This window comes from Drosophila miranda, chromosome XR (assembly GCF_003369915.1).
Source record: "Drosophila miranda strain MSH22 chromosome XR, D.miranda_PacBio2.1, whole genome shotgun sequence".
NCBI lineage: Eukaryota > Metazoa > Arthropoda > Insecta > Diptera > Drosophilidae > Drosophila > Drosophila miranda.
Window position 1 is genome coordinate 24102384 of NC_046674.1, and position 26794 is coordinate 24129177.

The 26794-nt window shown below is 45.2% G+C and overlaps 6 protein-coding genes across 13 annotated transcripts; 5 read left to right on the top strand and 1 right to left on the bottom strand.

Moving 5' to 3' along the window:
* Positions 1-17: 17 nt before the first annotated feature.
* Positions 18-15678, top strand: LOC108151948 (cAMP-dependent protein kinase type I regulatory subunit). Of its 5 annotated transcripts, none has more exons than XM_033386253.1 (6): positions 8278-8330; positions 9283-9407; positions 13866-14225; positions 14294-14668; positions 14738-14877; positions 14947-15678. In XM_033386253.1, exons 2-6 carry the CDS (start codon positions 9399-9401, stop codon positions 15029-15031), a joined length of 969 nt encoding a protein of 322 aa, XP_033242144.1. In that variant the 5' UTR covers positions 8278-8330; positions 9283-9398; the 3' UTR covers positions 15032-15678. The 5 variants fall into 5 exon arrangements, with proteins under 5 accessions (XP_017136373.1, XP_033242145.1, XP_033242144.1 ...); XM_033386252.1 differs by having other exon boundaries at positions 8322-8412; XM_017280884.2 differs by lacking the exons at positions 8278-8330; positions 9283-9407 and adding an exon at positions 18-840.
* LOC108151952 lies at positions 2026-2950 on the top strand. The gene is made up of 2 exons (XM_017280890.2): positions 2026-2486; positions 2858-2950. Exons 1-2 carry the CDS (start codon positions 2163-2165, stop codon positions 2936-2938), a joined length of 405 nt encoding a protein of 134 aa, XP_017136379.1. The 5' UTR covers positions 2026-2162; the 3' UTR covers positions 2939-2950.
* A 1105-nt stretch (positions 15679-16783) lies between the features above and the next one.
* Positions 16784-19325, top strand: LOC108151949. Its single transcript, XM_017280886.2, has 2 exons — positions 16784-17490; positions 17560-19325. The coding sequence occupies exons 1-2, from the start codon at positions 17148-17150 to the stop codon at positions 17895-17897; spliced, it is 681 nt and encodes a 226-aa protein (XP_017136375.1). The 5' UTR covers positions 16784-17147; the 3' UTR covers positions 17898-19325.
* LOC108151954 lies at positions 18961-19961 on the top strand. The gene has a single exon (XM_017280892.2). The coding sequence runs from the start codon at positions 19344-19346 to the stop codon at positions 19545-19547; it is 204 nt and encodes a 67-aa protein (XP_017136381.1). The 5' UTR covers positions 18961-19343; the 3' UTR covers positions 19548-19961.
* A 197-nt stretch (positions 19962-20158) lies between these two features.
* On the bottom strand, positions 20159-22419 carry LOC108151947 (COP9 signalosome complex subunit 3). 2 transcript variants are annotated; one of them, XM_017280883.2, is made up of 9 exons: positions 22261-22419; positions 21903-22151; positions 21572-21834; positions 21320-21514; positions 21074-21250; positions 20876-21007; positions 20632-20814; positions 20501-20568; positions 20159-20443 (listed from the first exon to the last, which is right to left on the bottom strand). In XM_017280883.2, the coding sequence occupies exons 1-9, from the start codon at positions 22313-22315 to the stop codon at positions 20428-20430; spliced, it is 1338 nt and encodes a 445-aa protein (XP_017136372.1). In that variant the 5' UTR covers positions 22316-22419; the 3' UTR covers positions 20159-20427. The 2 variants fall into 2 exon arrangements, with proteins under 2 accessions (XP_017136372.1, XP_017136371.1); XM_017280882.2 differs by having other exon boundaries at positions 21569-21834.
* Positions 22420-22519: 100 nt separating this feature from the next.
* Positions 22520-24554, top strand: LOC108151950 (ADP-ribosylation factor 1-like). 3 transcript variants are annotated; one of them, XM_017280889.2, is made up of 5 exons: positions 22520-22651; positions 23004-23220; positions 23300-23412; positions 23615-23734; positions 23958-24122. In XM_017280889.2, the coding sequence occupies exons 2-5, from the start codon at positions 23073-23075 to the stop codon at positions 24120-24122; spliced, it is 546 nt and encodes a 181-aa protein (XP_017136378.1). In that variant the 5' UTR covers positions 22520-22651; positions 23004-23072. The 3 variants fall into 3 exon arrangements, with proteins under 3 accessions (XP_017136378.1, XP_033242146.1, XP_017136377.1); XM_033386255.1 differs by lacking the exon at positions 22520-22651 and adding an exon at positions 22680-22766; XM_017280888.2 differs by lacking the exon at positions 22520-22651 and adding an exon at positions 22796-22895 and having other exon boundaries at positions 23958-24554.
* Positions 24555-26794: the final 2240 nt, after the last annotated feature.

Genomic DNA, 26794 nt, shown 5'->3' on the forward strand with positions numbered 1-26794 from the left:
AGGAATGTGACCAATGGAATGCCCATCACTACATGCAGAAAAAACAACAACAACAACAGCGTTTGTGGTTTACGTGCGTGAAAATTAGTTAAGTTTTTATGAAAAAACAGTATTTAGGACATTGCAAAAGCAATTCCAAGTGATCCGTATGCTGCGGCAAGGCCCTGTGCAATCGGTAATCAAATACGTGACAGGCTAAAAGGGCAGAACGGAGTGAATTGACAAAAGTGAAAACGTCTCGGCAGTCATAGGAAAACGGTGCCAAAACGAAAAGAAAGAAAGAGCACGCTGCCAGAAAAGCACACAAGTACATACAGAGATACACGCAGTGCACTCGACGCCCCTCCCACACTCTTTAATTAGTTTGATTTTCCAGTAGTGAATAAATCTAAAACCGAAACCAAATCCCCCCACCGTTCGAGACGTGCAATCAAAAAAAAAAAAACCAATCCCAATCACCACCCACACTCACACACACACACACACACACACACACACACACACACACACACACCCATACATAGAAATTGTGTATATTGCGTAGCAAAGAAACGCCAACGTCGACGCCATCAGCCAACAACTAGTACCAAAAACAACAATAAGAATACAAGTAAATACACCAGCTCCAAAAGGTAGCCCCAAAGCCAGCGGCAAGCCGCCCATATGTCCACCTACATGATGGCCAAAACGCTGGAGGAGCAGAGTCTTCGGGAGTGCGAGCACTATATACAGACGCACGGCATCCAGCGCGTCCTCAAAGACTGCATCGTCCAGCTGTGCGTCTGCCGACCCGAGAATCCCGTGCAGTTCCTGCGGCAGTACTTTCAGAAATTGGAGCGGGTGAGTCCCCCATTCATGCATATCTATATCTATATGTACATACTTTTTGGTTATTTGATTGTTTGTGGGTGTGTGCGTGTCACTGTCTGCGCGAATATTACGGCTGGGGGCGGCCTCCTTCAAAGGCTACCCTGGGAAGCCTCAGCGGCTGTGACTTGTTCCATGTTCACCATCCAGGGTTCAATCATCGCCCTCCACTGGCCTCTACCATCTTCAGTTATGTACTTCCAACAACCTATGCTAAAAGGAACAATTGAATCCCAGAAGAGTTTCCTTTACCACTCGTGCTTCGATTTAAAGCAGTCGCGTAGTCAGCCATAGATGCTGGCGCCTCCAAGTTCAAGTCCAAGTCCAGGGCCAAGCGAGAGACTGGGCCGAGGAAGGTCAAACGGGGGCCCGTCCCAAATATAGATGGTTTGGGGATCAGTCTGGGTATGGTATGCCCTTGTCCCTTGTCCTTCAAATGAACATCAAAAGATCACTTCTTTAAGAGGTTGGTAAGTGCAATAGCGACAATATGGGAGATGCGAGATGGCGAGGCAAATATATAAAAAGATTGTTGGGGGAGGCCTTGGAAAATGGTCAATCATGTTTCGTTGACTTTGGACTCTGGTGGCTGATGGGGACACGGACACGGACACGGACACCAGCATCCATTTCCACCGCCATCCCCATCCCCATCCCCATCCCCATCTCCATCTCCCGTTCGATGCGAAAGCAACAAGCGTGTGTTTGGGTTGGTCAACAGCCACTGCCAATGCCGCTCCACATGAAAATCAATATCACCTCCGGTCTATTTTTAAATGCAATGGCGCTAAGGACACATACTCACCTACACCCCAGTCCATGCGACAGGGAGTGTGAGGGATTTTTTAAAGCACATCCCTGGGGATGTGTGGGACAGCCGGAGATAAAAAGAGAGAGAGAGAGAATACCCGGGGTAGTGCATCCTGCAGTTCGCCAGAGCCTGAAAGCTTCTCCTTTCTCGACGCAACAGACTGCAGAGAGCGCTGCTTGCAACCGGGCAGTGCTATGGCCATGTCCTACACCCACCTCTCCCTCTCTCACTCTCTCTCACACTCTCTCTTTTCATTCCATGTGTGTGGGCGCTCTCTCGGGAGCTGCTACTGCTGCTGCTGCTGCTGCTGTTGCTGTTTTGCCTGTTGAATGCCCGAGTCAGCTTTCAGTCCGATAAACATCCTAGCGCCGAGCAGAAGCAATCAGAGGAAGCACCCACCACCTGCAAAGTCCGTCGAAGGATTTGTTTTTTTTTGTTGTTGTTGTTGTTGTTTTAGTGCTTGCTAGTCTGCTGTTGCGCCGCAATGGGCAACCAGCTGAGTATGACTAGCATCCAGGATGCGGTCATGGATCGCCTCAGGTCGGTGGCCCTAACCACCGACGAGAACGGAGCGATGCGCATCCGTTCCTTTTCCGAGGGCGGAGTGGGAGGCACCGCGGGCCACCATCACCATCAGCACTGCAGTGGACGCGGTGGGCGCATACTGCGCGAGAGCAGCATCGATGGGGGCGTTGCTGTCTTCGATGCCCTGCTGCGCGACGAGCACGAGCATCGTCTCAGCCTGGACGCGATGCATCGGGTGCGTCATGTGCGCACCTCTTGCACGACGATTCCCGAGGAGGAAATCGTAAGTGATCCCGAATCTTTCCGCCCTCCCTAGCCCCCTCCCTCGCTCCCTCCACGAAATCCATGAGAATTGCGCTCTGTCCGTGTATGGTCCGCCTAAAAGCTCTTCCCGCCTTAGTGCGAGAGTGTGCGCGTGAGAAAAGCTTTGATTACAGTTATATTCTGCCTCCGCGTCTCTGCTGTGCTTCTACCTCGTGTAGCTGCAAATGACGATGTCGTTAGCGGCGGTAGAGCCCAACAAACAGGTCCCTAACGAATACTTTATACCCCTCGCGGTAAGGCAGAGTATAGCAGATGCACGGTGTGGAAATCGGGAGTATATTTTCTCAAACTATATTTAATTGAAACATAATTATTTTATCCCATATACAGCCGCACGAGGATTTACATCCACTCCATCCTTCTACGGCCCAAGCCCCCTCCTCGGAGGAAGTGGCATTAAATGAGAGCTAAATCGCTGGCTCTAGCCGGCAGAGGAGAGCTTTGGGCCTGGTGGCAACAGCATGCTTCTACCTGGATAAAAACCGACAAGAAGAGAGTTAAATCAATGTCTAAAATTTAGTTTTTGAATAAACATACTTATATGTGTTTCCAAAGCTTTTTTATCCGTACCATTCGTACCAGGCGGACGCGGCCAGTTCTTGAACATCTTTGATGGGCAAAATGGTATACCCTCTACCCTGCACTCCTGCGGGGTATCGAAAACTTACCTGACGCACACAGACGCACTTACTCTCCTCCTACACCCAAACACTCCTACTGTCTCTCTCTCTCTCTCTCTCTCTGTCTCTCTGTCTCTCACAGTTTGGGCAGCTTTTTTGCAAGTTAATGTCGAATTTGCACTTGAAACTCGAAAGGAGGCAGTTAACGAAATCAAAGCTGGCTTCTCCTTTAGCTCCTGCCGAAGCTTTTTGCCAGCCGCTGCGTCATAGCTGTATGTGTGTGCGAAAACTTTACTTTTTGCCCATATATATACATATACATATATATATATATATATGTGTATTTGTATCCTTTATCTGTGCGTGCGTATTGGTGAAGGTCATCCTGTCGTCGTCGTCGCCGTCGCCGTCGACGTCCCTCTCTCAGTCAGAGTCAGAGTGCTTTCCTCTTCGGTTGCGTGTGTGCTCCTGTATCAGTCGCCTCCAATCGTCCGTTGTCCTCGTTACTGTGTTACTGTTACTTTTACCGTTCGCCATTACCGTTACTGTAACCGTGTCTGCGTCTGGTGGCGCTGCTTCTGCCGCTGATTGATTGCCTCTGGGGTATTCCGGCAGCGGGTCCTGATCATCGAATTGTTGACCACTTAATGGTCTTGTTTATAGCCGCGTTACGCGCCTAAGGCCCCCCCTTCTACCCAGCGTTGCGACCTGTCATCGGCTCGTCCGCCCCTCCGTGCTGTTGACGCCGGCGTGTGATTAGAGACCCGAAAATCGTGCCAGACAAACGGCTTTACGACTTTATCGCCATTGACCGCCAAATTGGACCATAAAACAGACAACAACAAATCATAAAAAGTAAAGAAAAGAAAAGAAAACGAGGACTAGGACTAGGACTAGGAGGAACCCGAAACCAGAAACCAGGAAATCCAAGCGGATCAGCCATGGTGGGTACACTGGTTTATGTTGGGATGGATATGGGGGAGGGGGGGAGGATTATCCTTGGAAACTGTAGGCAAAATGTCATCTGATTTTCGCCTTTAATTGGGCTACTCTTCGTTGATTTATGGACAGGATTTTCCCGGAATTCAATTTGATATTGAAATCTATTTTTGTATATGTATTTCTGAGAAAAATTGAGAAGAGTGGAGGTATCCCTATCGCACCCACGACTTGTGCATAAATAAATCATCGTTTTGTTTTCATTTCGGGGGTCTCCATTTATTGAGAACCGAAACCAATGCGAAAACTTTTATGTAAATAATACACTCGCCCCCACAGACCCCATTCCATTTCGTTCTGTTTCGTTTCCGCAGACCTGCTCCCAGGACAAACAACTTTCCTCCGTGTCCCCCGTATCTCCTTGTGTATCTCCGGCAGGATGTGGAGCGACCTTTTGTGCGCCCTCATCCATTAGACGGCTTATAAACGCCGTTTGCCTCAGACCAGCAGAGTGTGGCACATGAATAATTTGGCTAATAAGAAAACGAGGGCCTAAAATCTCAGTCCTGAAGCGCAGGAGAGGAAAACTTAAGGCCGTGGGCTGTCGATGGGAGGCAAACTCTGGCCTACTCCGATGAGCAACAGTTTTCAAGGAGCTTAAATTTCGCTTTCCCTTAAGCGAATGGCTCTCATTTTTTTTTTACTATTTCTTTTTTATTGTAAAAGGAAAAACTAAACTTTTCAGGAATAACCATTAAATATTTACACTCACTTAAATGCGAAAACTGTGAATGTGCGACAGCCCTGGCACTAGCTGTTGTGTTTTTCAGTGTGTACACATCGGCTTTTAATGTACAGTCAATTCAAAAGGCTAGAAAAGAAAGAACTCCATTGAATGTATCGTATTTAAGCGAGAATTACTCTGGGATAATCTCGGATGGTGTGTGATCTGTGTTAATCATTCTTTTTACCGAATAATTGGTCTCTCGAAAGATTCCTTTAACCACATTTGTCCTTTGGGCCGTCTGACGTCAGCCGTCCAGCCATCCAGCCAGTCAGAGTCCTCGGACGTCGCTTCAGCTGTCAATTTGCTGCTCGGCGATGGCAGCTGTGACGACGATTGTCGTTGTCCCTTTCGCAGGACATTCGCTTGCCAGTTGCCAAAATCATAAATGAGCAGCGGAGGACCATCGAAGGACCGTCGAAGGCATAGAACAGATCCCAGTTATCGATACGGGGACGCCTTTGTGTCCCCAAAAATAATGTTTATGCAGGCTCTGGCAACAACAGAAGAAGCTTTCTGTGTAAATTATGGCTCTGGGAGGACCGACCACCCCGCACCGCCACACATCACAGCGGGGGTAGGTGGCAGGTGGCAGGTGGCAGGAGGCAGTGTCAGGAGCAGAACAAAAAGTTCACTGAATTGGAAATTTCGCTGAACAAAGTTTTGTGGGTGTTGCTTGCAGCGCACGGGGACCCGTTTTCCACGGGTCTTTTTCCAGGCTTTACGGCTGAAACATTTAAAGGGCAAAAACACGCCAAACAGTGGGGGAGGGTGAGAGAGAGAGAGAGGGGCAGAGGGGCAGCGGGACAGAGGAGGAGAAACTGCGTCAAGTAGGGCGCAAAATTTTAATTAATTCGATTATAAAACGCAGTCACACACACATTTTCAGTGCGGAAGAGTGCCAGAGCGGAAGCGAGGAACCGAGCAACCGAGCAACCGAGGAACCGAGAAGACAAAAAGCTTTTCCGCATTTCAATGCAGCGCATCCTTTTCCGGCTTGGTCTTCCTCCGGCGCTCCTCCGATTGTTCCATGAGTGAACTCAACTGTGTGGCGATAGAAAGTTATGGCCAGTGGCCCACATTTCAGAGTGTTCCCGAGTGCTGCTGTGCTACAAAGGAAAACCGAAATTTAATTTGCCAGAGAGCCACAAAAGAACAGAGAGGAGTCAGGGATAAGATAATTCAATAGAGAAGTTCAGCGGAGGCTATACTATGATATGATACATAATTCATTTCGTTCTTTCTTCGGCGTGTGCTGATGTCCTGGGGAAGCTGCCAGTCCTTGCTATAGAATCAGCGAAGAGTGCAAAAAGGGAATGCCCGAGAATAAAGGAAACAAAATGCACGTCGTGTGCATGATACCTTGACGATTTACCTTGAAGGAATGACAAATTGCATCCACTAACACCCACTTAAGGAGCGCACAGAGAGGCCCCTCTCCTCGAGGCGCTGCTCAGATTGCCACACTTAACCTGTCATCCAACCTGCACCTGCACCTGCACCTGTGCCCCAACTGCCCCAAGGCCCCAGAGGCAGAGACAGCTGTAATCCTAACTAGGCGTCTGTGTAGAGCCCTTCGCATCGTCCATCCCAGTGCTAATGAGAGCATTCCATGAAGATGGTTTCGCTTTCGAGTGCCCAGCACGAGCACGAGCACGAGCACGAGTATGAGATATAATTGTAATTGTTATTGACAATTTATCCGGAGTGAGCAAGCGGCGAATGTGCGCGAGTGAATTTGCATATTTATGGCCACACGAAACTATAAATTGCTGCCATAGCAAATCAAATCTGTTTCCGCCGCTGCCTGGCGAAAAAATACTCGTAAGCCGCCTACAAACTTTCGGTTTTTTTTTTTTGTTGCCTCTGTTTGGCGCACCCTTCCAGAGGGTATTCAGATTTTGATTAACCTTTTGGTCAGCCAAGAAATACAACAGAAGGAATGTCAGCGTGTCCTTTTCTATGAAAAGTTCTGCATTCTAGGAACCACAAATATCGACAGATCTGTAACATATAGAACGATATATCGGACATTTGAATGATTAATCTTTAAGGGTATCAAATGCCTCGACCCCCAAATCCAGCTTTTCTTTCTTGATTTTTTGATTTCTTGTTTTCTTGTTATTTTTGCAGCCTTTCCGTTTGGATGTTATTGTTGTTGTCTTCTGTTGGCACTGGCGCTCAAATTGATTTGTTTTCAGAGACCTGAGAGCCCCGAAAGGTGCGCGAATCGAATGGAACGGGCATTCGGCCTTCCATTCCTCTCATCTTCGGGTTCTTCGGGCCAAAAAGTGCTCTTGGCCACAATTTGTGGCTGTGTGGTTGTGTGGCTCTCATGCTTGTTGTAGTTTCTGTGATGACTCCCACTTTTTAAATATTTTGTAGCGAATGTTACTTTCGTTATAATTGATAAAGCGGCCAGAGGGTCATGTTATGGCAGCACTGGGAGAAATTTTAGACTAAGAATAGCAAAACGGAAAGAAGAAACGTTAAAGAATGCTCGAGAAAAGAGTTGGAAGTAAAGACCTTAAGTCTTAAGGAATAAATAATATATTTAAAACAAAAATGGATGTAAGAAATGTAAGAAAAATATTTATAAAATGTGTTTTTACCATAAGCGACACTCCAGTCGTGTCATGCACACGACATCTATTTTATTTTTGGATTCTCAGGCATTCTCTTTTGCCGCAATGCAATAGTTTGGCCTCAGTTGTTGAAGACTACATCTCGGAGTAATGGGTACAGTCTGAAACGAGGGTTTCATACAGATTTTATCTTCAAAGTATACTCAAAGTTGACTCGACTTTCGAATAATTCGACAAAAGAAGTTATGTGGTTTTTCTAAGAGGTGAATGGCATAACAACCCACCTACTACTGCGGGCCTACTGTCTTTGCCCATTCGTTAGAATATCTATTAGATGTCTTAAGCGGGAAAAACCATCCTTCAGCTAGACACTTTGTGTATTTTGTTTTTGCATTCTCGGTCGCGCCTTTTTTGGCGCTCTGGTGCCACTCACTTCCAGTATAAATCTGGGAGCAGTGCGAGACCAAGGGATACAGATTCATACAGATTTTATTGGTTTTTTCTCGCAGTGCTGCTGCCTAAATCTCACGGGGGCTGCCTCTTGGCCACAGCAACCTACCACAAAAGCAACCTCGAACGGTCTGCAGAGCAGAGCAGAGCACACACCACACATAACGGTTCACAGATACACACACAGACACACACACACACACTCACATGTGTAGCAGGATGAGTGGGCGTGTGGGCGGTGGAGGAAACTATTCAGCAGAGACGCGAAGCCGCGACGCTGCCGTCGCTGCCGTCGCTGCTGCTGCTGCTGCCGTCAGCCGCACAGTTTTGCGGCAAACGGAACGCGATTTCGAATTGAGTTTTCAGTTTGTGTCGCGCCTCCGTTTTGTAAATACGCGAAAAGACAGACAATACGCCGAGTCCAAGTCCGATTCCAATTCCGAGTCCCGGGTCCGGGAAAAGCAAAAGCAGAAACAGAAGCGGCAACAGCAACAGCAACAACAGCGGGTAGACACAAGAAACACACACAGAATATCGTACATGCTATATAGCCCTGCCACATACTGAGTCGTGTTCCTGCAATTGGATTAATTAAGCAATTATACGAGACAGTATATGGCAGGAAGGGAAACAACAGAAGCGAAAACTGCCGACTTAAGGAGCAGCAGAGAGAGCGAGAGAGATAGAAAAAAAAAAAATGGAAATTAAAGACTAGAAAAGAAAATTAAATCACATAAATATGTGCCCCTCTAGTGACGCACGATCTCATAATGATATATTTTTAGGATCTCTCTTGTTTTTTTTTTATATAATTTTATAGCCAATGGCATCGCACATTTATGCCAATTAATTTCGTGGCGAATTCTTTTAATAGCCAGTGCCCCCAGTAAATATCAATCATACGCAGTGCTGGACACTGCATGTCTTTCTCGGTCTTGGAGGGGGAAAACCCTTTTGCAAAGACCTTTACTTATTTGATCAGTTCAAGCAGAAAGTGTCTGCTGATGGATAGAATTTGTGTCCAATTCGAAGAAATATTTCTCAGCATTTCTGAATATTTATTTTTATAAAACTTTGACATTGGATTTGTCATTGCTGGCATGGTTGGCCGTATTTGCTCGCCTGTCCGCGCCATACGTATACGTAATATTTCTATAATATTTCTCACTCTTCTTGTTTGCTGTTGCTGTTGCTGTTGCTGCTGCTGCCACCGCTGCTTGTAGTTTTGTGGCTAGTGGATTCGTTCTTCTGCTGTTTGCTGTTTGCTGCGAGAAGCATAAGAATCACAAGTCCAACAGTGGAAACATTCTAAAATATAAATCTCACAGCACGTCGCGCATTTTCATTTCGTTGTTTGTTTTTCTGTGTCCATATTAGAAGTGAATTTGTTGTTGAACATTGAGAGAAGTGGCACACACACACACACACCTACAAGCGGATAACAAAAGAAACACTAAAACACACGCATAGATACTCGACCAAAAGCAGAAAATATGCCTAAGGTTTGCAAAATGCTTCTTCTGTTAGTCCCATAAGTCTACCATATATGTTTGTACATATAAGTAGAACCATAAGTCCAGTCTAGTTTTTACTGCTATTCATTCATTATACGATTTTACGAGTACACATGCATCAGTATGTATGTTTGTTTGTATCGCTTGCACAATCACTCGTTTATTCATGCTCATTGGATGCAACAACACATCCCACACAGGCCGCCACAATTGCATTCAACGGCCAGAGCGTGGAGAGCTCTATTGCCCCCCTATTTGTCGACCCATAAGTGCTCCATTGTCACTGTTATAATGCACATTTTGTGGACCGTAGACAAGTGAAAATAGGCTGGGAAAAATGCTTAACTAACTTTTATCTCTAACGGGGTACACGAACTGCGGTTGCTGCACTCACATCTCACTCTCGGTGTGTTATATTTGTATATCCCTATTTATATATTTGGATTCTACCTACTCGTATAATGATCCCTGTGTTGTACACTATTCAGAGCTGCTCTGGATATCTCTTCAAGGGGGGGATCTAATCGTTTAGGGGCTCTTTAGCGGTTGCCTTGAAAACAGGTACCTGCTTGGGTTGGAGACCTTTTCGGTTAGCCCCACAAAACTGTCATACAACCGTTGGATACGATTATAACTTGCTGTTATACGTCGAAATGCTAAAATACCATTACACCAACTGGCATACGAGTGCAAAAACTGTTATACACACAGGTGTAGCAGCACTGGTCGTATACAGTTACAAAAATTGTAAGACTGATATGAAAAATGGTATACTGTTATACTGATATAAAAAGTTGTTTACAGGCATACCATCTGTTTAAGAAAAAGTGTTATACTGTTATAAAAACTTTTATACTGATATGAAAAGTTGTATACTATTATACTGATATAAAAAGTAGTTTACAGGCATACCCTCTGTTTTAAGAAAGAGTGTTATACTGTTATACAAACTGTTATACTGTTATAAAAACTGCCTAACTATTCCTCAAAGGGCTAAAAACCCATTTTCAACATCCTTTGCTTGGCAATTGACACAAGAATATCGGCTATATCTGCCATATCTGCTAATTAGTCCGCATTCCGTCGACCACTTTTCACATGTCACACTCTTGTCCCCCACCTTCTCAACGTATCTCAACCACGCCCGCCCTCTATTTTCTGACATCTACGAGTAATCAGAGTGGCATTTGTCACCGTTCCCATAAATGTTGTTTGGCCTTTATTAGCAAGTAATTTTGATAAGGGCCCCCAATGTCGAGCCTCGAGCTGTGTGACGCTCTCGTCAAGACTCCACACTTTCGAGCCACCCGGGGCCTACGTGGGTAAGAAGAGGTTTTACCAGCGCACGAAGCCCCAACCACAAAGTCAACTCATCCGAGGGCGGGGCAGGGCAGGGCAGAGGTTTTTGGATTCAATTTACACTGCGAAATCGATTTCCGCTAAACGGTACGACTATGTCATCGGAAAACGCTGCTAAAAGCGGAAAACCATGCAGCTGACAAAAAGTCCGGAAAAGGGGAAATTCAGTAAAGGAAATAAATCGCAAAAGAGTGTTCGTGTTTGTGTTCGGGTTAAGGGTGGGGGCATGGCCACTGCCACTGCCACTGCCACGGCCACGGCCACGGGTTGGCTGGGCGCCGACTCCGCGTCTGCACAAAGGTCACGGTCATATCGCTCGTATCGCAAGGCACACACGCCCCACGACTGGGTATGGCTGGGTCCTGGCTACTGGCTCCTGACCCAGCCAGGAGCCCAGAGTCAACAAAGTTGCAATTTTATTGCAGGAGCCCGAGCCGGAGCCGGAGACGGTGGCAGTGTGGCAGGGTGGTGGCATGACTGCATGATGCTGCTTTTCTGCTGCTGTTGAATGTTGGAGGTTGGCCGTTGGCTGCCGGCTGCCGGCTGGCTGCACAGGTCCCACGAATGGCGCTGAAATATATATGCAAATTCAGCGATGGACTGTGGACTCGCCTCGACATGGGAGCCGATATTGGAGCCATTTGTATGCCTGGCAGGTGGCGGCGAATGGGGCGGCACTCGATTGTTTTGCCACCTGAATTCATTCGAAGCGACAGGTCCCGTCCCGGTGCCCGGTGCCCGGTGCCCAGTGCCTGGCAGCGGCCCAAGTACTTTGAGGGGCCACACATTCGGAGTGGCTCGTGCTATCATCATCCCCGACCGATGATTGTTTGGTTCACTTTATAATTGCGATTCTCTCTTTTCTCTGTTTTATTTTCTCCTTTTTCTCATATTTTTCAACCGCTTTGTTTACAATATTCGCTCGCCTTCGTGCGTTTGTTTAGACAATAAAAAACTTGCGCCGTTTCATTTGAAGTTCTGTGGGCCCCCGCCCGATGATATTTTATGGTTAGTAATAAATGATTTTCGATGGTCATTCCGCTTGGGGTTTTCGAAGTAAAATCCCACTGTAGAACAAATCTTTTGCGTGCTTCAAGACAAGAAAATATTTGTAATTAAGATTCAAGGAAAATCTTTAAATATTTTATTTTATTTAACGATACTTTGAAGGAAGATATACAAAGATTTCTGATACTGTCAAGGATTTTCGGGGGTTCTAAAGAAACTCTGGGACCCTGGGACTGCAGGGACTGCAGTTGTCGCATAACAGGGTGCTGTAAGGCGCACAAATGTGCTGTAGAGCGCAAAACCCAGGATTGCTTTGATTATTACAAGAAAGATTTCTTTTAGATGGGACTTAAAGTAAGCCCCTTGGATATTCCCATTAAATATACCCCAGATAGGTGTGTGCGTTGATGCTTCTTGAACCATTAGATAGATTATTAGATACCAAATATCTCGTGCACTTGTGGATGCACTTTGATGGCTATTTTTAGGCGGAATGGAACTGACAACTGGCCGCCACTTGCAGTCGCATTGAGTGACAGTTTAATGCAACTTAATCATGCTACTTGGGGCAGCTGCTGGTCAGGGTTCTGCCTGGCTGCTTTGACGTCAGAGACCGCCCCCGTTCCCCCCTTTAGATACACACTTTCCCGGGCCCGGGCCCGGGCCAGGCCCGACCCAGAGCCTCGCGCACTGCAATTGGGCAGCTGGACGGGTGCCTGGGATGGGGGGGTGGCGAGGGGGGACATGGGGAATGTGGGCTGCATGTGGGCCTTAATTTGCATAAGAAGTTAAGACGCCAGGCAGGATACAGACACCGCCCGCCAGAAGTCAGAATGCAAAGCTCTTCAGCTTTTAACTGCCGGGCGGGATGATGATGACGAGAGAGCTTAATGACTTTCGCGTGGGTGAACGGTGCAGGGGGGGGGGGGGGGGGAAGGGAAGGAAAGGGGAACGGAGCTTTTCCGGGTTCCGTGCATCTGCCTTTTGACATTTGAATAATGCATTTCTCAGAAAGAGCTCGTGGCACTCCTGATTGCAGTTTCTGTGTCCTCGCCCCAGACGCCCCCACTCCGCCCACAGCGAATGACGCACTTCACACGCACGAAAGGAGTGGGAGTTGCCGGTAACGCCAGGGGTCGGTACATTCTCCGAAACTGGCAAAAGGTTATACCCAAATATTCAACAGAATGGAGCCTGCCCATGAAGAAGGACAGACGAGACCCGAAGAGAGCTTCAATACAACTGATATAAAGGACCCAAATTTCTTTCTTCTTTCCCTCTTTGAGTTCTTTTTGCTTTGTTTTATGATAATAGAGCTACCGATTACCCTTTTCGTTAATTTCGACGGAAATCGGAATTACGAGAACCTCCAATTTTCCCTAATGCCGTGTTTCTTAGCAGTATATGAGCTAGCCAAATGCTTACTTCAATTACATTCACGGAGGGCCTTCAACAATAGTAATTATAATAATTTGTAAATCCGATTAATTCTGGAGGGAAATGTTGGACATTAACAGTTTGTGATTCAGATAAAACCTACTTTTGTGGACCAAAAACATTCAACAGAAATATTTACATGAATTGAAGATGAAATCTGAATAAAACCATCGTTTAAGACACGCCCTTGGTCTCCCAGCTGGAGCCCCTCGGACGCACAAGCCTGAGAATGCTTAAAAAAAGCTCGGGACCGAGAGTGCAAAAACAAAATACGCGTAGTGCGCTTGCGCTAGAGTCTAGCTGATAAGGAGGGTTTTTCTAAATTCAACATCTGGCTTTAGGTATCTATCGTCGCCCGATAGCTTGCTTTGGGTCGCCACCCGATATTTTGTGCACGTAAATTATCGATATATCGCGGTTCATCGAGGGGCTTGCCCCCTAGTAATACCTTTTTCTATTCGGAACTTTTTGTATTATATAAAATAAATTATAAACCGTTTTATCTACATTATAGTCTAGTTACGAATAGAGTCATAAAATGCGTAAGACCCTGATAGAGCTATATAAAATCTAATCTAATGCGATAATGAGAGCGATATGCCGTGATACTAATGAGATCTCTTTGTTTGTTGTCGTTTGCAGGAACAAGTCAAACTGGATGCCAGCAAACAGGTCATCAGCCCAGACGACTGCGACGATCTCAGCCCAATGCCACAAACAGCTGCTCCGCCGGTGCGCAGGCGCGGCGGCATCTCCGCGGAGCCTGTCACCGAGGAGGATGCCAGCAACTATGTGAAGAAGGTGGTGCCAAAGGACTACAAGACAATGAATTCCCTGTCCAAGGCCATTGCCAAGAACGTGCTCTTCGCCCATCTGGACGAGAGCGAGCGCTCCGATATATTCGATGCCATGTTCCCCGTCAACCACATAGCCGGCGAGAACATTATCCAGCAGGGCGATGAGGGCGACAACTTCTATGTCATCGATGTGGGAGAGGTTGATGTGAGTAGTCCGTGAACGGTAGCCCGTACTTTCTGTACCCCCGACTCACTGTGGCTCTTCTCGAACAGGTTTTCGTCAACTCCGAGCTGGTGACCACCATCAGCGAGGGCGGCAGCTTTGGCGAACTGGCCCTGATCTATGGCACACCTCGGGCTGCCACCGTGCGGGCCAAGAGCGACGTTAAGCTGTGGGGCATCGATCGCGACTCCTACAGACGCATTCTGATGGGATCCACCATTCGCAAGCGCAAGATGTACGAGGAGTTCTTGTCGCGCGTCTCCATTCTGGAGAGCCTGGACAAGTGGGAGCGCCTCACGGTGGCCGATTCGCTCGAGACATGCTCCTTTGACGATGGCGAGACGATCGTGAAGCAGGGAGCGGCCGGCGATGACTTCTACATCATCCTCGAGGGCTGTGCGGTGGTGCTGCAGCAGCGATCAGAGGTAAGTCCCCCCACAGAGCAGTTTAAAGAGCAATTATCGAATTATCCCTGTTCTTTCTTATTTTTGTAGCAGGGCGAAGACCCTGCTGAGGTGGGTCGCCTGGGCTCGAGCGATTACTTTGGTGAGATTGCCCTGCTGTTGGATCGGCCACGTGCTGCTACTGTGGTGGCCCGCGGGCCGCTCAAGTGCGTCAAGCTGGATCGGGCGAGGTACGTAAAAGGATCTACATATAATTAAGAAACTGTTTTGACGCGTGATATCCCTCCCATATCCCTCAGATTCGAGCGCGTTTTGGGACCCTGCGCAGACATACTCAAACGCAACATCACGCAGTACAACAGCTTCGTGTCGTTGTCCGTCTAAATCAAGGACAACAACAGCAGCAGCATAAAGCACACCACAGCAACAACCAACAAAACAAACAAACAAACAACAACGCAGCGAACGCCCACAACAAACATCTGCAGCAAAAACAACAGCATCTAGATGAAGACGAAGACGAAGAAGAAGAACCCGTAGAATAAGGGGTTTAATGCTCAGCAGCAAGAAATGAAAATGTCGTAAACACTAAAAACTATATGAATTTGTAATGTTAATTGCCTTCCATCCTGTCCCAAAGGGATGGATAAACATATACCCTTACATGGCGATGTTTGCGATAGGGGAAGAAGGAGCGGAGAAGGGAGGAGGTAGGAGGGAGGTGAGGACGTATCCAGAGCCCAGGACAAAACTATGTTAATTAATATGATTCTGTATGTTGTGCTGAAAGTTACATATACTATTCGTGTACGTGTGTTCTCTGTGCACAGATTGCGGCGGCATGTTCCCCTACGCCCCTACGCCCCTACGCCCCTACGCGACTCTGCGACACTGGAGCCTGGGATTTCTTTTCGTTGTTTCGCCAGGCCCCTACTTCTGAATTCTATTCTTTACTCTAAGACTTCTCTACACCTTTCTCTTCCAAAAGAGTCTCGAGCTCTATTTCAAATGGAACATGCTGCCACCCAAAACAAAAAAGATGGAAAGAAAACCAAAAGAAAAACGTTTCATTAAATATTCAAAAGATGTCTGAATGTTTTTGAGCAAAAGAATTAAAACAAAATTACAAAAATATATGTGTATTAAGGAAAATTAGCCACTGACACACCCACACATACACTCACACACAGATACGATTGCGGGCGAGAGCTGGGGGAAAAGTCATATAGGAAAAGTGAATGGAGGAGAGCCACAAACGATTTTCTGAACAGTTTTTAATTTTAGTAAATTATTTTTAAACCTACAATTTAGCGGCCAACATGAAGTCGGAAAGTTCTATGAAAATATTTAACTGAAATTAAACAGAAAAAAAAATAAGAAAAATCCCCTTTTACCCCTCAATTCTTGTTGTTGTTTCTTCACGAACGAAAGGGTTCTGTAATTCGAACTTAGTTCTATTATTATTTTTATTTTTTGTATATTTATGATTTGTTAACCCACTAATTTAAGCTTTTGGCTAACTTTTTTTTTTGAACATTTATACCATTGAAATTAGTACAGTTTTTACTCTGTTATACACACCCACACACACACATACGTACGTACATGGAATGCATGCCAAAATATAGCGTCAGCGGAGTATTAAGATATTTGTAAATTAATTCAAAATTTAAATCAATTAAAGAGAGCGTATACGCACGTGTGTGTGTGTTTGTGTAGGATAGTATAAGTGTGTGTGCGTGCGTGAGTTTCTCATGTCATGTCGCCAGAAAAACGAAAAGAAAACAAGAGAAGTTGCATTTAAAAAACATTTAATACAACAGCCGAAATTTGTGTATTTATCTGCCCGACGGATGGACGGTGGCACATTACCTTAAGGCTTCAGCTGTTGCTGCACCACTCTCACACACACACACACGCGCGCACGCACACATACACAAAGAATAGAAAGGAAAAAGGTTGAATGCCTAGGGGATTCTTAAGAGCCCCCCAGTGGGGCATTAGGAATACACCCCCGTACCCGCCGGCGGGTTAGGCTCAAAGGTCACAGAGAAATATTGCAAAAAAAAACTAACCTCAACTAAAAAGCAGTGAAAGAGAGAGAGAGAGAGAGAGAGAGCTATGGAGAGAGAGAGAGAGAGAGAGAGAATACAGAGAAATACAATTAAATACAAAAACATAAACTTATCAATGTAAAATCGTATGTACTATATGCCGAAAATGGAAAAGCAAACTAAAACTGAAAACAACAAAAAAAAAACACTGACAAAGAAAAGAAGAAAACAAAAAAAAATACACAAAAAATACAAGATTATAAGAAATAAATACATTTACATAGATGTTGCAAAAATCAAGCAAAGAGAGCGATATATGGATTTTGAGGCCTGTCCCGGCACCTGGCCACCATCCCAATCCCAGTCCCAATCCCAGTCTCAATCCCACTGGCACTGCCACTGCCTTTCCCAAATCCGCCCCTCTGTGAATTTGTGTTTCCTGTCAAATGGCAGCTGCCATTCCAATGCTGCTGGACGCCATCTTTCTGATACCCAGACTCTTCACCTATGGTCTCATTCTGCTGCTAATCTGCATAATGTGCTTCATTGTGGTCTACATCAGCCACAAGATCTACATCTCCGTTTACGACAATCTGCCGCTGTCTGGCCACCAACCCATGCCCATGCCCATGCCCATGGGCGTCATTCGCGATTACATCGACTCACCGGTGCGCCATCTGCAGAGTGTCCAGAGAGCCACCAGCAGATCGTCAGCCCAGCAGACGGCCAGCATGTATGACCGCTCCATTTCGCTGCAGAACCGCTCGCAATTCATCCAGTCGACGACGGGTAAGACGTGCAGACCAAGCGCTGGACTCTACAACTAGGATATCATTCTCATTCTGCTTGCCCTTTCAGTGCGGATCACGCTCAGCCTGGACCCCTGCTATCTGGTGGGCATTAAGTTTGACATGAGTCCCAGCCGGCGTTCCATCAGCTTCATGTGCAGCTGCGATCGCGAGGCACCAGTCTGTGTCTGTGCCGCCGTCACGGAGCGCCCATCTGAATCCGTCCGCATAATCCGCTACTATGACCAGCTCTCCAAGATCTCGCGGCTAAAATTCATGCTCAAGTGCAGCCACAGTCCAACCATGCCCACCATGCCCACCATGCTGCGGGAAGAGCAGCGCTCGGATCGCCCTGGACAACATCATGTGGCGACGGAGAAGTACCCCAATTCCGGAGACGAACAGTAGGACCGGCTGCCATCCGGCACAGCATAAGGCACAGCAGCGCAGGCCGATGGAATGACTGTGGAATGTGGGGCATGAAGAGGGGGGCATCTCGGATGCATCTATAATTAGGTTTTTCATTTTTGATTTTGTGTAGAACTCGTTTCGAGCGCCTGCTCGCTCTCACATCGTGCATGCGATTAAAGTGGAGTCGTCGTCGAATACTCTATTCATAGTCTAGTCCGCGGAGACAGGCCTCTCTGTGGTTTCAGGGTCGTCCGGCCAGTGGGTCGTCGCTGGGCGCACTGGGCTCACTGGGCTCACGCCAGCCTATTAGAATCGCGTGACTGGCAAAGGCATGGTATGGGGTCCGTTTTTGTTTTGTTTCAAGTGCGGTGCACAAGGGGGAATGTACTCGCACCTGTGGCACCTGTCTCTGTCAATGTCCCCAAGTCTGGCTATGCGCTTATCATTGTGATTGCGTGGAAACGTTATCAATAGATAAAGATGTTCTAGAGCCAAGCCAGTTCTAGAGCTATCCTCCACCTCCCCACGCACCTTATCGCTGGTAATGGCCAAGTCGCAGTGGCCGAGCAGAACATCGCTTCACCACCACCATCATCATCATCATCGTCGTGATCACAATCATCCAGGGTCCCCAAGCAATTTGCTAGACGCCATTTCATTCTTTATTGAGGCAACCAATTAAGAAGGCGGCGCTGCTGATTTGATTGCAATGCTCGAGTGAGAGTACGACTGGAATTCTATGAATTATACTTTCATAAGTCTCTCGCTTGGCTCCAGGCACGTAGTCAGATGAAAAGCATTGAGCCCTGGTCAAAGGGAAAGCTCCAGAACCTGTCTAATCGCGGTCCAAGTCTCAGATTGTACTCACAGTATTCGGATTCGGATTGCACAAGCCGCTTATCAAGACACAAAAAAAAAACTACTCCCAGACAGACGGCGGAGCACAACAGTCTCTACAGCACCAGCACCAGCACCAGCACCAACACGACGACAAACAATCTGGCAACGAATCGTATACGTAATGCCAAACAAAGTTCCATTCATTTAACTCGATTCGCTCGATTCAGTTCTCAGGCAGGTGTCAAGCGACGCACACACGACCCACCGACGCGCGGCATTTTATTTTCCAACAGGAACACACACGTACCCCATAATACACCATACAATATACGATACTTAATTAGCATACGCGTTTCAGTTCTGTTTCTGTTTCTGTTTCGGTTCGGTTTGACGTTCTCTGTGTGTCGTCCGGTTGGTCGCTTGGTCGTTTGGTCGCTTTGTCGTTTTGGACTGTCTCCCGCATTTGCCTTTGCTTCCACTGTCACTGTCAATATATATACTTGCACATTATTTTTTGTTTCGGTGAGCCGTACAGTACAAAGTATCAGAAAAATTTGAAGCGTTTTCAAGTAAAGAGCAACGACGAAAAAGACGACTATCAAAATGCTGGATCCCATCTCGGACACCCCTTTGGTCTTGGCGTATGCATTCATGTCGCTACTGGTGCTCATTCTGTGCTTCCTATTGGTCAATGTGGTCCATAAGCTGTATCGCAGCATCAACAGCGGCGATCCCATATCGAGTCCGATTTCTACACACGAGCTGAAGACCTCCATAGCGGAGATAGACCCGCTGAAAACCGGTTAAGAAGGCGCAGCAGAAGCAGCAGCTGGCGGCTTGGCTCGGCTCAGCTACACATAGAGCGGCGCGGTGCGGCGCGGGAGAATCTCAGCGAAGCCCGACCACAGAATGCTCCGAGTCTTGGAGTCGACAGCTGGCGGTACACCCACGTACCGCAAAACAGACACAGACACAGAAACACAAACTACTCGTAAACGTAAAACGTAAAACGTATCCTGATATAAACTAAAGCAATTAGCCCTAAACTCTGAACACACACTTAGACTTACACTAGCCATAAGCCACTGCCCCCCACCATCGAACTGCGGCGAGGGGGCAGTCTCTAGTCACCTAAACGTTCTTATTGTCCTAAGGTTAGGTTACATATGCATTATAATGTACATAAATAAACGACTTGAGCATTAAGCAAGCAGCAATTAAGATCGCGAAGCAAGTGCAGAGTAATTGGGGCTCGTAAACGTCGCCTGATCGAAAGCAAAGCGGCATACCCTCCTTATCGTTTGCAGCGTAACCTGCTATCTATCTACCAAATAGCTTGTGAGTCAAGCGCAATCAATACGTGATAAGAGATAGAGTGTAGTAGAGGGGAGAGCTGCTGTAGGCACCTGGCTTAGTCATAGATTTATACATAGTTTATTTAAAATAGCATGTTGATCTATAAATGTTGCAATTGGAGCGCAGTTTCAGTTGTTGGCTGCTGAAGCTGAGGATGAGTGCTGGCCTGTGCAGCTCCTCGTTGGCCCAGGGCCTTGCTTGCATCTGCGACATGAGTGGGGATATCTGATTGTGTTGTTTGGGGACCTGGATCAGCATACGTTTAATGGCAGTCAACAGGAATTGTGATCCCAGCTGCTGGTTGGGGGTGTTTGCTGCTGCGGTGGTATCATCAATCTGTGGGATCGCTGTAAAAGTACAAAAGTAAAAATTACAAATTCAATAACGGATGTTTGCACACTTACCCTGAATAGGTCTTTGGGTGCTGCGACGTTAGGTCATCATCCTGGCTGCCCAGAGCCTTTTTCACATACTGTAATTGAAATCAAAGATAATTCAAAGGGATTCAAGCATTTTTGATGGTCGAAAAACCCACCATAGGGTTCAATATGATCTCCTCTTCCATTTTATTGATTTGTTTAACTAAATCCAGAACCTGCGTTATGTTCGTTTGTACATTTAGGAACATGTCCGGTGAGTTGTATTTCTCTGGATCGTCTTTGAACAAAACCATACCGTCCTTTTGATTGATGCTTGCGTAGATTTCCCTCGATTTTATCTGTGGACAGGGACACACATATGGCAGTATGATCAAACAGAACCATTTACATTTCACTCACCATGTTCAGGATGTAGCGTTCTGCCTCCGCTGCACCGGACAGCTGCACACGACTGGCAACGTCGCTGAGGGAGAGCGTCAAAAAGGTTTTCGTGAGCCGCTTAATGTTTCGCTTGTACAAGGAGGTGGCCACCTAGAGACAAAGATTTCGCTAGCGATAATCGTTTGGGAAATAGGAACAGTCCATCGATCTACTTGCCTGCTTGGCCAGACCCATGTTGCTATCACGCGTAAATGCTTCACTGTACTTGAGGATGAGGATGCGCAGCTCCTCGCTAGAGGAATTCGCGTACACATTAACCAGATCGTGATAGTGACTGGCCATTGGCTTCATGAAGCGGCCAATAACCTGTGTGTTTTTTGGTATAAACGCTATCTGTAATTGCCATTGGGATATAGATTAGAGGAAGGTTGGACAAGATTTTGGATCACAAAGCTGTCTTACATTGCCCTCTACGATGAGCGAAACCATGAGAAACTTTTTGTACGCCTCCAGCATAATGTGCGACATGGCCATGGCCGGGGTTGTGATGCACACTTCAAAGAAGTACAGGGCACGATCATACTCCTTCACAGCCGTGTAGATCATACCGCCGTAGTAGTAGAACAGCAGAAAGTACTTGGCATCGTTATTCGCGTCCTGCAAGGCAATCGGATTAGAATCAGCTCAAAGTTAAAAGTGTAAGGCCCTCACCACCGTGTGCTGAGACTGCTGCTGTTGCTGGGTCTTGCACTCGGCGGCCGCCGTGGAGATGTCGGTGATGTCCCCATCCATGTAGGTCAGCACCAGATTGAAGTTTTTCGCCTTCAGGCTCAGCAGGCAGAGATCGGCATGTATGGGGGTTAGCTGTGAGTCTATTTGGCGGATCTGGTCAACGGCCCGCGCCATGATTTTGATGCCCAGAATGCTGAGGTTCTTCTGGACAAGATAGTCCGTGAACAAATGGCAAGTTTCGTAGACTGTGGAGAGGCAAAAAATTATAGTGTTCATCTCACAATCAGGTTCTTTTGAGGCCAGCTCTACCCACAGGCGCATATGGCGAATCGCAGTTGCTCCACATTGTTGCGGTGGACAAAGTCGCGCATCAGCTGAATGATTTGCACAGGCTCCGGATTGGCGGTCGCCGCGCTGTGCAGTTTCGCCAGCAGCACATAGAGCACGCCCAGCGTATGCTGTTGCACGTCGAGCGTTTCCAGCACATTGTCCAGTATGCTCCAGTTGCGGGCCAAAAGCGACACCGACTCTGGCAGATCGTCGGCCAGCTCCCTGAAGCTGCCTGCAATCCAAACAGAACAGTCATGCATAAATAAGACGCATAAAAGCAGAGGCGGAGGCAAAAATTCGCAAGTTGCCGGAACACTGGCCGGCTTGCCCCAAACACTTACCGGACGCGCTCATCGTGCGCACTTGATTAACAAAGTTTTCTAGTGCGCTCCCCATGTTGGCTAACTCCGAGGACTCTATTTAATAACTAATTATTTATGAAAAACGCTAATTTCCTTAGGAAAGCCGAATAGAAGAGTCGCACAATACAAGGAGCATAGAGACTGCAAAAAAATCGCAAGTACTATCGATAAGGCGTATTTTTTATTTGCGGCTTACTATCGATGGAATTTGTTCTTCACATGCAGAAAATTTAAGTTTTCCCACACTAGAGACCCAATTTCTGCTTCAAAGATTGTACAATTTTTCAAAATATAACATAAAAAGCAAAATCAAGATGTCTGCGAATCAAATTTCAAATAATTACAAGTTGGCGTTAGAGTTGAACGAAAGGTAAATTTAATTGTAAAGAAAATATTTATATCAGCAGCACAAAAAAAGAAATTTTCACAACCCACGTGTTTTTGCGGAGATTCCATCGCAGCTGGGCGACACTCCAAGTGCACTAGTAAAAATCAAGCCGAAGTTGTTCGCGATCAGCCTTTATTTATAGAGAAATCATGGGTTCTGGCTGCATTAAAATTTTATCCGGCAATTTGATAAGTTTTTACGTCCAATGAAGACAGCGCGGTCGCATGTAATAGCAGTTGTTAGGGCAGTACCAATACGTGAAATCCTGTACCATATACCATCATTAGTTAGGTTAGGTTCATTAAAACATTTGTTTTGTTTGGTTTATTTGCAGAATCTCCAATTTCCCATCTCAGATTTCCATCTCCTCCAACCTAAAGCATCGAATGATAGGCAAGCAACAATGGGAAATGCAGTCGCCAATCTATTCAAAGGGCTCTTTGGCAAGAAGGAAATTAAAGTATTGATGGTTGGTTTGGATAACGCTGGTAAAACCACAATTCTGTACAAACTTAAAGTAGGCGAAGTTGTACCAGGGATACCTACAATTAGTAAGTAAATCTAGGCCTAGCAGCTATAACTATTCTCGGTACTCATTTTATATGTTTTATTCTGTTCCACTCCCAACAGGTTTCAATATGGAGACTGTTGAATACAAGAATATTACCTTTACAGTGTGGGATGTGGGCAGCCAAGACAGAATTCGTCCATTGTGGACACAATACTTCCTAGACATAACACAAGTAAGTGCCTAGATCTCGGCATCAATAGGACTAGAGACCCCTTCTAGATGATGTTAATAACTTGTTATGATTCATACTATGATTATTCAAAGTTTATTTTGTTTCAAGACGGGACTGATTTGTCAATATGCACCCACAAAAGTTTATTGCTTTAATTCTGCATATATCCACTAATTGGAATACGTTTTTGGTTTTTGTACAGTTTCTCATCTTCGTCGTTGACAGCAGTGACCGAGAGCGTATCGATGAGGCGAGCAATGACTTGAGGCGTATGATGGCGCAGGACGAGCGTCGAGTCTTGCTAATATTCGCCAACAAAGAGGTAAGCATGCGATTGCCGCATAAAACACTTATGCACTTATGTTTTAGTAGGCAGAATTGCCTCTTAAATGATGTTAATAACTTGTTATGATCCATACAATGATTAGTCAAAGTTTATTTTGTTTCAAGACGGGACTGATATTCCAGATATCGTCAAGACTACATATATGTTTTAATTATCGATGATCCTCACATGATCCCATTATTTTGTTGAATCGTTTTAGGATCTGCCAAATGCAATGAGTGCAGCTGAAGTAGCCGACAAGCTTGGTTTGCACTCATTGACCAACCGCAACTGGCACGTTCAATCGACGTGTGCCACTAACGGCGATGGGCTCTACAAGGGACTCGAGTGGTTGTCTAAACAATTGAAGAAAGCTAATCGCTAAACAAACTATAACTATAACCACAACATGATAAAGACATTCCAACAACTAAAACCTCCAGAATACAGATAAACGACACAGGAAAACGATTATTGGTCAGCCAAGAAATTTAATCCGATTTCCATGAAAAGAAAATATGCTGCCTGTAACCCTAGAGAACCCCAGAAGTATACGATTACGATGTACGTAGGAACGTGAGGCCTGAGAATGTAGTTGGAAGTAAAGACATTAAGCCTTATTGAATATAATCATAGAATTGCAATGATAGATGTCTCAAGCCAGACGTTCACGGAAGCTCCAGTTTTCACTTTCGCAAAGACAACGATTTAATTTTCAAAACGGACAGCATTTCCTCGTCGAAATGAAAAGTAAACCGCTATGTACAGAAAAATATATGTGAATTATTGATGTATTAAAATATATTTGACACCATTACCAGGGCAATTCTTTTTTACCCAACCTCTTTTTTAGGCTTGAAATAGTTTGTCAGGGCAACAAAATGATTCAATCCGATTTGGCTATCGATAAGTCGGAATAAAATCTGTTAAACATCACAGATAACACTAAATTGTGCGCTTTATAGGACATGGGAAAGTGATATATATCGATCAGAAATATTTTAAAAACGTCAAAACCTAAAAACTTAAACGGAACACTTATGCACTTATGTTTTAGTAGGCAGAATTGCCTCTTAAATGATGTTAATAACTTGTTATGATCCATACAATGATTAGTCAAAGTTTATTTTGTTTCAAGACGGGACTGATATTCCAGATATCGTCAAGACTACATATATGTTTTAATTATCGATGATCCTCACATGATCCCATTATTTTGTTGAATCGTTTTAGGATCTGCCAAATGCAATGAGTGCAGCTGAAGTAGCCGACAAGCTTGGTTTGCACTCATTGACCAACCGCAACTGGCACGTTCAATCGACGTGTGCCACTAACGGCGATGGGCTCTACAAGGGACTCGAGTGGTTGTCTAAACAATTGAAGAAAGCTAATCGCTAAACAAACTATAACTATAACCACAACATGATAAAGACATTCCAACAACTAAAACCTCCAGAATACAGATAAACGACACAGGAAAACGATTATTGGTCAGCCAAGAAATTTAATCCGATTTCCATGAAAAGAAAATATGCTGCCTGTAACCCTAGAGAACCCCAGAAGTATACGATTACGATGTACGTAGGAACGTGAGGCCTGAGAATGTAGTTGGAAGTAAAGACATTAAGCCTTATTGAATATAATCATAGAATTGCAATGATAGATGTCTCAAGCCAGACGTTCACGGAAGCTCCAGTTTTCACTTTCGCAAAGACAACGATTTAATTTTCAAAACGGACAGCATTTCCTCGTCGAAATGAAAAGTAAACCGCTATGTACAGAAAAATATATGTGAATTATTGATGTATTAAAATATATTTGACACCATTACCAGGGCAATTCTTTTTTACCCAACCTCTTTTTTAGGCTTGAAATAGTTTGTCAGGGCAACAAAATGATTCAATCCGATTTGGCTATCGATAAGTCGGAATAAAATCTGTTAAACATCACAGATAACACTAAATTGTGCGCTTTATAGGACATGGGAAAGTGATATATATCGATCAGAAATATTTTAAAAACGTCAAAACCTAAAAACTTAAACGGAACACTTATGCACTTATGTTTTAGTAGGCAGAATTGCCTCTTAAATGATGTTAATAACTTGTTATGATCCATACAATGATTAGTCAAAGTTTATTTTGTTTCAAGACGGGACTGATATTCCAGATATCGTCAAGACTACATATATGTTTTAATTATCGATGATCCTCACATGATCCCATTATTTTGTTGAATCGTTTTAGGATCTGCCAAATGCAATGAGTGCAGCTGAAGTAGCCGACAAGCTTGGTTTGCACTCATTGACCAACCGCAACTGGCACGTTCAATCGACGTGTGCCACTAACGGCGATGGGCTCTACAAGGGACTCGAGTGGTTGTCTAAACAATTGAAGAAAGCTAATCGCTAAACAAACTATAACTATAACCACAACATGATAAAGACATTCCAACAACTAAAACCTCCAGAATACAGATAAACGACACAGGAAAACGATTATTGGTCAGCCAAGAAATTTAATCCGATTTCCATGAAAAGAAAATATGCTGCCTGTAACCCTAGAGAACCCCAGAAGTATACGATTACGATGTACGTAGGAACGTGAGGCCTGAGAATGTAGTTGGAAGTAAAGACATTAAGCCTTATTGAATATAATCATAGAATTGCAATGATAGATGTCTCAAGCCAGACGTTCACGGAAGCTCCAGTTTTCACTTTCGCAAAGACAACGATTTAATTTTCAAAACGGACAGCATTTCCTCGTCGAAATGAAAAGTAAACCGCTATGTACAGAAAAATATATGTGAATTATTGATGTATTAAAATATATTTGACACCATTACCAGGGCAATTCTTTTTTACCCAACCTCTTTTTTAGGCTTGAAATAGTTTGTCAGGGCAACAAAATGATTCAATCCGATTTGGCTATCGATAAGTCGGAATAAAATCTGTTAAACATCACAGATAACACTAAATTGTGCGCTTTATAGGACATGGGAAAGTGATATATATCGATCAGAAATATTTTAAAAACGTCAAAACCTAAAAACTTAAAC